Here is an 11,104-nt window from a genome sequence, read left to right as displayed (position 1 = left end):
CGTGTGCGACTGTTCAACGATTTACTGCGCTAATCAAATTTAACATTTGATAACAACAGATTTTTAAAATTATTTATCAGAATGATATGCAATTCAAAAGTAGTACTTAGTATTGAAACGCTTTTTTTTATTGTTTTTGAAAAGAAAAAAATGTCTTTAAAAACAATTTCAATGCAATTCACTGGTTACAAAGCCACATTGCTAAGGATGGAACCTGTAAAAGCCAGCACATCCTCTGAGCCACACTGTCACTGAGACAGTCTCATTTACCACAAAGCTCCCTGTTACTGACAGGAACAGCGCAATTTAGGCCAACCCATGTCCGTTCTTAAAATCTCTGCTCCAAGCCTTCCCCCCTCGACATGCCTCCCTTTTTCTGAGATCTAAATTGACAAATCTGGCCGCACCTCTGAGGTCAGCTGCCCAATTTCGGCATCTTTCTGATGTCCGCTGGCTAATTTTGGCATCCTTTTGGTGTCTGCCTAAATCGGGCTGCCCGACGTTACCCTGCTCACACAAGACATGACAACACCAGCGTGTCTCTATGGTAGCGGTTAACACATCAGCTGTCCTGTTGCTCCAGCTTCACAGAGCTCCCAATACGCGTTGCTTTTGGGGTACCTTACATTCAAGCAAGCGATTCACACCTGGAAAGGCAGGTGAGCCCAGGGCCGCCCGCACACATTCAGGGGGGTCACCTGCCAGCCCCGCTTCGCCACAGTATCTACATGCCGTATAGCTACATCCGGCTCTTCACACTCAAGAAAGAGGACACTGGGGTTCAGCACAGAGCCAGACAGAAGCGCCCCCTGTCTGCAATCTGAACACACAAGCTCCAAAATTCACTGCTCTAAACAGTTAAGCGTCTTACAACATCACAGAGCGTGTTCGTTGGGTGACGCACCTCTGGTTTTCCTGACACACGGTTCACACAGCCTCTAAAATGAGGGGTGCCAGTCGGCGTGTTAATCTAGCGTGCGGAATTGCAAAAAAAAAAAAAAAAAAAACAAAGTCAAAGTGTTGTGCATTAGTACGAGTGTGCTGATGCGTGCATGTGTGTATATGTGTGTGTGTTTGTCTCTCTCTCTCTAAGGGTTCGAAATCCATAGTAAGAAAAAAAAAAAAATCAAATGAACCTGCATTTCTGTGCGTCTCCAATTTCTCTTGATTTCACCCGGGTTGCTGCTGGCAGGCTCATTTCTCCTGGGGCATTAATGAAGTTTCAGCGCTTTCCCTTCAATTCCACACTACCTGCAAATCATCAAGCTTGTCCTGAAGTCTGTACGGAAGTGAAGACCTGTGCAATTTTGTATATTCACCCACTCGATTCAATAACACTGAACAAAACTACTGACTGGCAGCTCCCCAGGTAAAACCACAGGCGGATTTTCCTCAGGTTTCTCTGACATGTCAGCAGTAAGAGCTTTGTATTACCCAGTGTCGCAGCACAAAGAGTGAGGAATAGCAAGGCCTCATACTGCTGCTTGGTGGTGATATGCTGCACTGGGCTATTTTCTGAATGTTCTGAGGCCTCTTTTAACTCTTAATTCTGTAATTTATTAATGTCTGTAAAAAAAAAAAAAACCCTGCATGCAACAAAAATCATTTTAATTTTTGCCATTTTTTGCCAATAATAATGAATAGTACATGTACCTGACATTAAACAGGAAGGTTGGTGTTTCTAGGAAATATGAAGAGAAGTCGTTTACTATGGAACACACATGCGCGCACACACACAAATGTAGATGTGCGTGAGCACACACACGTGTGCACACACCAACACAGTCACATGTCTGTGTGCGCATATGCTTACACACACACACATACACACACACACACACCTGAACATACAGCAAATCTGTGAGTGGAGATAAGGAGTGGAGATAACAGCTGGTATTGCTGCCAGACTGATCCTGACCAGTAGAGCTCTGATCCTCTTGGTGTGTCTGCGTGTATGTGTGTGTGTGTGTGTGTGTGTGTGTGTGTGTGTGTGTGTGTGTGTGTGTGTGTGTGTGCGTGTGTGTGTGCGTGTGTGTGTTGAGTATTTTAGGAAGTATGAAATATGAACAGGAATTATGGTTTACAGAGGGGATTAAGGATAGTGTGGCTTAAACAGGGAGGTAAAGAGGAGTATAGTTTATGCTGGGGCTCAGAGGAACAGGGGAGTATGGTTTATAGATGGTATAAAAGGGGCGTATGTTTATACTAGGCTTGGGAATAAATAGAAACGTGGTTTATAGAGGGTATAAAAAGGGGGGGTATTTTTGGGGGGCTCAGGGGTAAAGGGGGGTGTGGTTTATGGGGGGTAAAGGGGAGTATGGTTTATACAGGGTATAAAAGGGGAGTACAGTCTGAATTGGGGGAGGGGGGAGAGGTAATACACGGTCACTCGTTTTACAGGGGACAGGAGGGAGGTACACGCCGCGGTTGACGGTTTGAAGTTGAGAGTCTGAGAGAGTCACTGTTTCACTGCTTCTCCTTTTCTGTCTCCTCCTCCTTCTCTTCTTTGTCTCCGCCCTCCTCAGTCCGAGAGTTGGGCACCCAGAGCCCCGAGTCGATGCATCTCTGCATGTGCAACTTTGCCTCCTGATCAAACGGACGGAGAGAGAGAGAGAGAGAGAGAGGCAGCGTTTACCACCTATTCAAAACCCTCACAGCCCTGTTTGTATGTGGGCATCCAGGACAAAAGAACCTCAGTTAGGCTGCTACTGCTGTTTCTAATGATAGTCATTTAATGGGCATTAGCTAGTGGCAAGCTGTTACTACATGATGAAATCATATATATTGTGATCACAGTCAGATGGTGTTATTATATGATGAAACTATATGTCGCAATCACAGCCAGACGCCTGTGGTTAATGGGGGAGGGGCAAAAGGTGTTAATTAATAGAGAGACTCTGCAACTTTGAATCTGGTTTGGGAGTGAAAGAATTACTGATCTGAAACTGTAATCTTGACTGGCCTCAGCTCTGGGTTAACAATACATTTCCCTGGATCGTATTTAATTCTGAAACAACTAGCACGTACTTTTTCAGACCACATCTTAAGGTCAGGGCTTAACTCAAACTGAAACTGTACTACATATAAAACATTACACACTTCAGACCTTTAACAAACCATGATGACATCACAAAAGTTTTTTTATACCCCTTTACCCCCCAGAATTATATCTTGATTACAACACAGAGAACTTTCAAAAAGTAATGAATGTAAAGTTAGCTCAATCTGAGAAGAACACTTGTCCCATTGTCAATTATGGTTATTTACAAGTTAAATGGAAACTCAATGAAATAAGTCCACCCATTCAGCTGCAACTATCTTACTGAGCCAAAATAAACTTTAGCCATTCATCACCTCTTTACCCTGCACTCTGTTTTACTGGAAAACAGAACCCAGAATGGGCACAGTCAACATCATTTGTCCCTTTCAAGGTCAAACAGCGCAGGTCTCCACCAGCTCTCTGTCACTGTGGCTAAAGGGATTACACACTGTGGATGTCTCTGCCGCGGTCATCTGTTCAAGGTCTGAAACCCATCTAGTCACTCTCTTTTTGTCTGTTTCTATGTCATATTACCTTATTGTCATTTGGCAGATGCTCTTATCCAGAGAGACTTACAAAGGTTACAGCTTTTTACATGTTATTCATTTATACAGCTGAATATTCACTGAGGCAATTCTGAGTCAAGTACCTGTGTCCAAGCATACAGCAGCAGTGGCCCAGCAGGGAATGAAACCAGCAACCTTTCGGTTACGAGCCCTGCTCCTTATGACTATGCTACACTATACTTTAATTCCAGTGAATCATTACTTTACTGTTATTTACTGTGATTAACTGTCATTTAACAAATCATTGTTTAAGTGTTGGTCAACACTAAACACGGTATTCCGAATGTGATGGACCCACTATATAATGTTATTTTAAGTTGTATGTTTTTGATAAATATGCCAATGTTTGCCTTTTTGCTAAAATGTATAAAAACTTCATATTTTTGACATACTAAATAATTTCCTTTGAACAAAAGACCAAGTGCTATCTTGCCATGGTAGCGAAGCACTGAAACAGTGATTGGGGTGAGATTAGTGACGGTGCTGGTGATGACTGAGTGCGCATACTGGCGGGTAAGTGTGTACACTGATGAGAGTGTGTGTACACTAGCGATGAATCAGATTATATAATGGTGAGAGAGTGTGTACGTTGGTTATGACTCCGTGTGTACCCTGATGATAAGACTGTGCATACTGGTGAGTGAGTGTATACACTTATGGGTGTGTGTATGTGTATGTGTGTACACTAGTGACAAATGAGGTTACACACTGGTGAAAGAGTGTTTACACAGGTGAGAGAATGTGTACACTGGTGACACAGTGTGTATACTGGTGATGACTGAGGGTGTACACTGGTGACGCAGTGTGTATACTGGCGATGACTGAGCGTGTACACTGGTAACACAGTGTGTATATTGGCGATGACTGAGCGTGTACACTGGTGACACAGTGTGTATACTGGTGATGACTGAGGGTGTACACTGGTGACACAGTGTGTATACTGGCGATGACTGAGGGTATACACTGGTGACACAGTGTGTACACTGGCGATGACTGTGGGTGTACACTGGTGGGGGAGTCCTTAAAGCCTTAAAGTGAGGATACTGGTGACATACCGTGGGATCCATCTTGCTGATGGCATCTTGCAGCATCTGGATATCTTTCTCATCGAAGCACTTCTGCAGCTCCTGTCCACAGAACACAACACCGGCGATCAGAAAACGACAGGCTAACAAGACACGAGTGTCCAGAGGTCTCGAAAACGACACTTAACACATTCCCATTCCCTACCAGTTTCTTCAGCTACTGTACTATAGTTGCCTCCACCCGCATCCTTGAGCCACAGCCACGCAGACGTGACAGAGTAAAATGCCGCCTCTTCAGACTACGCCGAGACTCCCTGCCTGGCTGTTACAATACTTGAGCCTGGCCGTTTTCATATTATGCTTAAGGGTATTATTATTGCACTTTGACTCAAGTGGATGGAATTTCCAGTGCTGACACGGCTCAGTGTGTGTTTTTCAGGAGAGCAGAGAGCTATTCCAGCCCCGTGTGGCCAACTGACACACGTTCAGATGTGATCTGGCACCTTCTCTTCCACACTCTTGCCGTTCTGCGCTCTCGTTCATGTGGTTATATGCTCCTTCCTGGATGACAGTGTCAAATGCCTCAGCATAAATGTATACCAGATCCGATAAATTTTTAACAGGGCTGAATTAACAATATTACTAACAACGATGATACTAATGGTGATGATGATAATATCCGGTCAGTCTAAGCTGAGGAGCACACACACAGCCACAGGAGTCAGACACCTATGACATCATCATTGGTGTTGCTCTCCTGCAGGTGTGCTACCTTAAGCAGAGGTATCTATCCATAAGAATACCTGTAAATGTGGGGTTTGGCTCATAGGGAGCGTTCACGTCCACAGAATCATATTATACATTCACAGCTACATGCACTGTGCCTGTTTACCAAACAAGCTAACTAGCTAGTTTGAGTCACGTTAACATTTATATCACATCACATGTACTTGGTGTTTCGTTCCATGGGATTGTGCTGTTACGGGACTGCTTAAAGGTCACAACAGAAATAATTACTGATTAAGTGCGACAATTAATGTACAAAAATCAACTCATTTTCTTTTGATACAAAGTACTCTTCATATGTACCACACTACACAGCTACTACTACATTTTAACAACATACCTGTGGTACAATATTAAAAATTGTAAAATAATGACTGAACACAAGCCCTGTTTTTTTTTTCGGGTGTAGTGAAGCAGAAAAATCAAAACAGTTGTTTTACTGGTTAACTACAATGACGTCAATTAAACTGGCATAAGATTAGAAACACATATGCGAGCCCCATGGAAGAAATTGCACAGCGAGAAAGGGCCATGGGTGTGCGGGCAATTAACACAGCGTTCAAAAGAAAGAACACGATGTGAAATCACTATCTGGTGTTAATTAGCCAGCCATGTCAAAACAGAATGCTACTGAGTGAATGCCGTTAAAAGCAAACTTCCTGTGAAGAATCACAGTCCCGGGGAACACTGCTGGCTGTCATTTGGAAGTCAGTTCGGATGAGGCTGAACTCCAGGTAATAACATCAGACGCATGGGTTATGAATGCACACAAGAGAGCACCACTGATGCTGAAAGAAAGGGTGACAGATTACAAGAAGGGGAAAGAGGGGGTGTAGGGAGAAGAGGAACAGATCCGTTTCGTGATGAGAGAGAGAGCAGAGCACAGAGGGAGGCAGAGTAAGGAAAGAATTAGTGAGAGAGACAGAGGGGTGAGGAGGAGGACACAGGGAAAATTTAATGAGGGAGACAGAGGGGGAAGAAGGATGAGGAAGACAGAGGAACTGAGGAGGATCCCTGATAGAGACAAAGAAGGAAAAGGATATAAGAGAAGGAGAGAAATATATAAAGATGGGGGAGGATGAGGGGGAGAGAGAGAAGGGTAAAGAGTGGTGGGGAAGGTAAGGGAGTGGCAGAGAGGGGGAAAATAAGGGGGGAGAGAGAAAGAATGGTGGGAGGATGAGGGAGAAAGAATGTGGCAGAGAAGGGGGTTAGGGGGAGAGAGAGTGGTGGGGGGGGTAAGGGTGTGAGACAATGGTAGAGAAGGGGAGAGTGAGAGAGAGAGAGAGAGTGGCGGGAGAAGGAAGAGAAGGGGTGAGAAAGACAGAGGGGCAAAGAGAGGGAGGATGAGGGAGAGAGAGTGCGCTGTACCTCAGGCAGGGACTCGTACACCTCCACGGGGTCCAGCCCTCCCGGCCCCAGGCGTTTCTGCTTTTCCTCCTCCTCGTACTCCTTCATGGCCTTCTCGATGCGAATCTTCGCCCGGCCGCGCACACGCTCCTTAAAGGACTCCAGCTCGTCGTTAAAGGCATCCTGGTACTGCTGGTCTGCAGTCTGAGACATGCACGCACACACACACACACACGCACACGCACACGCACACGCACACGCACACGCACACGCACACACACATATTATTGGCAATTAGCAGACGGTCTTATCCAGAGCGATTCACATACAGTTACAAACGGTTACTATATTATCCATTTATACATCTGGATATTTCACTGAGGCAACTGTGAATTAGGCAACTTGCCCAAGGGTACAGCAGCCCCTTAGCACTGTGCTACACTGCCACAAATACACATGCGTGTGCACACACAAAGATTCAGGCATCATTTCACATTGGCCACTCAGGCTATATTGCCGTTTTTCACAGGTAACCCCCCCCCCCCCCCCCCCCCGATTCTTGTTGGAGTTTAGAGAATTGGCTTTTTACTAATATTTACCAATACACACTGAGCCCTGTCAGGCACTTTTGCCTGTTAACTTAAACTTGTATTGTTTGGACAGACCCCTCTTTCTGCCTCTGTTCCTCTCTTTTGATTTGGTTCGTGTACAAGTTAACATTTTCATTCATTTAGTTTGTTACCATGCCCAAATGAAATTCCAGCAATCAGCCATAAATTTGTCCATATCTTGTTGGTACGAGCTACTCTAGATGAAGCTGTGCAATGTTTTGAGTAAACTATCAGTTCTTACTCTTTAATCTTTCACCTGTATTTAATGTCATTTATATACCAGCCACGCAGACATTCTCATGCATACATGCTCTGCTATACCATGAGCTTTGTATACTGCCCAACCAATCAGAATAATTTCTTTTAAGAAACACCTTGGACTGTGGATATACAGTTACATGAGCACAAAAATGCACAAAATGAACAGACAAAAACACGTATACACAGACACCCAGACATCCATGTACAAGCACAGACATACATACATACAGATCAGACAGAGAGACAAATATAAGATAGAGGTTTACACATATGTAGGCGCAAACACACACACCCACCTTAATCTTTGCGAAGAACTGGCGGAAACAACCACGCGGGTCCACCTTCAGGCTCTTGGCCAGCTCCAGGATGAACTGCATGACGATCGTCTGGTGGGCAACCTGTTCCATCAGGGCATGTTTCTGTGGGAAAGAGAGACCTGCCACGTCAGAACCTGTTTCTATGGGAAAGAGAGACCTGCTCCATCAGGGAGCTTTTCTGTGGGAAGAGCGACCTGCTGTGTCAGAAGAAGTTGCACATGGAGTTTACCTCACAGTACAATGAGGCTGTGTGCACTACGCCAAAGTAGTTGCTCCCAGCGTCGGTGAGGGATAAAATAGTGCCATGTCGGCCATCAATAACTCCTAAACTGATGGCAAGAGTCAGCTGGACAGTTAAATATTCATAAAAGATTTCCTTAGGCACCTTTATCGAGCTCATTGTTTATGTCTGTTAAAAATCTTAGCATACAGACTGCCAGCTTAACTACGACTCGGCCTTCCCTTCACTGAAACTCATGAATGCAAATTCTGAGTGGCAAAAGCAACAAAACCAACCAAAGGCAGAGATCTGTGGGCGAGCTGTGCCACTGTGGGGTCAGGGGTCAGAGGTCAGCTCTTACCTCCTCTACCTCCAGGTCGATGCACATGATGACCAGGTAGTTGGCGGTCTCCTCGCACACCAGCTGGGGGTTGTCCGACAGGTACTTCTGACTGTCGTCCCAACGCCGCAGCATCCCTGAAAGCACGGACACCTCACTTACCACTCCAACCGCCACCCCAGTGACTTCAAACAGAAACCAAACCGAAACGAAGAACGGAGCAGAAGGTTCCGTCTGTAGTCACGAGCACATAAAAAGTACCTGAGACTGAGTAAATATTGACATACAGAGACAAACACGGTGTTAGGAAACACAAACTCACCAAAGTGCTTGATCTGTTTCTCATACTTCTCCACAAAGGTCCTGTGTTTCTCCTCCTTCTCCTCCTCTGTCTCTTCCTTTACCTCCGGCTTTATGTTCACCACACTCTAAGAGACAGAAAAAAGGAGGAGAAGAGGAAGAGAGGGGAGGAAAGGTGAATGAGGAGAGAGAGAGATAGACACAGAGAGAAAGAGAATGACATTTGTTTTAATGTGGCTTGTAAGTAGTTAAAACTTTAGTCAAGAAAGTTTTGCGATTTGAATTTATCTCCCTGCTGGCAGACAAACAGACGACCTCACCTGCCAACTGAACGTGTAAAAACCTCAGTGGAGTCCCCAAGACAGTGTCACCTGTGAGCATATAACAGCGGGCAGCTCACCTTGCTGAAGCCCTCCTTGCTCAGCGTGTCCACGTTCCAGGGCATCTTCTTCTCCTCGCGGCGGTGCTCCTCCAGCTTCCTCTCCCAGCTGCGCTCCTCCTTCTTCAGCTGCTTCTCCTCCGCCTGCAGGCGGCTCAGCTCCGCCTTGGCGTCGTCCGTGGCCGAGCCCCCCAGCTCGCGCGTCCTCTTCTGCACCTCCGCGAGCTTGCGCTTGCACTCCGCGACAGCCTTCTCGAGGTCCTCGCCCTTCTTCTGGAACTGCTCCATGCGCTCCACGCGCGCCTGGGGACGGGGACGGGGACGGGTACGGGGACGGGTACGGGGACCGTGCCGGTCGGAGGGGGGGGGGGGGGGGGGGGGGGGACACGTCCTGTCATTTCCAGTTCGTCCAGACAACGCTTCGCATCTGCGCTTCTGAAATGCGCGGCTTTTCGGCTTTTTAACGGATAGACCCCGCATGCTACCTCGATAGTCTGTGGCGGCCTGACTGTCACTGCGTGACATTAATTACAGAGCTTAAAAAGTAATTTCATTTACTGCTCGACCTAATCCTTGCTGAACTCTAGAACATGTAGCATCATTACCGCTAACCATATCTAAATTTAGAATTTGGGGGATTTTTCAGTTGGTTATAACCTTGTCAATTTCGCATGCATAGCTTGATAAGTTAGCTTGCGAGGCTACACCAAAACACAGTTTTACTGAATTCAGCCACATTGCTGGCTGGACAAGACACAACAATCATTGTGTAACGTTAGCTCAATTGCACACAACACTTTACATTTGAAATGAGCTAACTAGTTTCTAACGATCTAACGTAGCTAGCTAATGGTATTTGTTAGCTAATGGCATTAGCTAATGGCATATTAGCTATCTGGCTAACCAGCATGTAAGGCAGCTGACTAAGTTCTGTCTATTTTTGTGCTGATATCATTCCCGCTTATTGTTTTGGCTATTATTTTCGCACGTACCTGATGCCTCCATCTAAACAAGCTGGGCGTATCGATGTTGGGATGCGTGTCATCCTCATCGTCCGACACCTCGATGTGGTCCCACACGCTGTAGTCAATAGTCGTCATCCCGCCCCGCTGTGTAAAGCACACGATCCGCACAACAAAATCACAAAGAGGGGACTAAAGTGAAGCAACGTTGACCGGAGGAACTTCTTCGCTTTAGGCGGAGAACTCGAACAATCTCTGCCACTTCGGCGGCCACTTGTTTTCTCACCGTCTTTCTGGAAATCTCCAGAGCTTCCGCCTTGACGTAAATGACGCAATGACGCATTTCGACGTTCTGCGTTCTCGCGAGGCTTTGGTGCGCTCACAAACCGAGGGTGGGGCAGTCGAATTGCAAGATGGTGAACTGCTCCAAGATACTAATCCTCTCACTTGTAATCCCTGGTGCGTGGGTGTCAAAGAACGGAGCTCCTCGCTCCAACCACGTGTGCAAAAGCTGAAAACCTTAGAAACAGAGCAAAACTAACTTATTTATGAAACGGGGATTTCGCACAAAACAATATGAACACAATTATCATGATCATGTCAAACTTCAAAATAAAGTAATACACTGTATCTCAACAATAGGAAAGGCAGAGATCTGATTATTTATTTATTTATTTATTTTTAATTGTGTCTAAAATGGTGGTGTTATCTTTCTGTGCTTCACAAGAAATAATTTTAATTAGAAAAAATGGCAGGTGATGCTTATTGATATTGACTGGAAAATGAAACTTTGTTAATTGCATAAAAGTTCAAAAACTCAGTTTGGACTGTGAAAGTCGTGGCAGTTCTTCAATGACCAGTAACCAAAACCGTCCAACCAAAATACCTCCTGCTCTTATACACTTCAATAATAATATTAAAAAAAAAAAAAAAAAAAAAAGAACTTTGAT

General features: G+C 45.3%; 1 protein-coding gene across 1 annotated transcript; it reads right to left on the bottom strand.

The window, feature by feature from the left end:
- Positions 1-2,000: 2,000 nt before the first annotated feature.
- Positions 2,001-10,457, bottom strand: cdc37 (cell division cycle 37 homolog (S. cerevisiae)). Its single transcript, XM_036521301.1, has 8 exons — positions 10,185-10,457; positions 9,214-9,495; positions 8,836-8,941; positions 8,535-8,650; positions 7,933-8,055; positions 6,786-6,968; positions 4,662-4,733; positions 2,001-2,586 (listed from the first exon to the last, which is right to left on the bottom strand). Exons 1-8 carry the CDS (start codon positions 10,290-10,292, stop codon positions 2,467-2,469), a joined length of 1,110 nt encoding a protein of 369 aa, XP_036377194.1. The 5' UTR covers positions 10,293-10,457; the 3' UTR covers positions 2,001-2,466.
- Positions 10,458-11,104: the final 647 nt, after the last annotated feature.

The sequence above is a fragment of the Megalops cyprinoides genome, chromosome 1, assembly GCF_013368585.1.
Source record: "Megalops cyprinoides isolate fMegCyp1 chromosome 1, fMegCyp1.pri, whole genome shotgun sequence".
Classification (NCBI taxonomy): domain Eukaryota; kingdom Metazoa; phylum Chordata; class Actinopteri; order Elopiformes; family Megalopidae; genus Megalops; species Megalops cyprinoides.
The sequence above is the reverse complement of the archived record's forward strand: the minus strand, read 5'-3'. Positions and strand labels throughout refer to the sequence as shown.

Bases quoted from the DNA above. Each gene is read 5' to 3' on its own strand.
- cdc37 (XM_036521301.1), bottom strand. From the start codon at position 10,292: ATGACGACTATTGACTACAGCGTGTGGGACCACATCGAGGTGTCGGAC. The intron at 8,651-8,835 runs GTGAGTTTGTGT...CCGTGCTTTCAG, and splicing joins GAAACAGATCAAGCACTTTG to GGATGCTGCGGCGTTGGGAC. The intron at 2,587-4,661 runs GTATGTCACCAG...CCGTTTGATCAG, and splicing joins TCAGCAAGATGGATCCCACG to GAGGCAAAGTTGCACATGCA.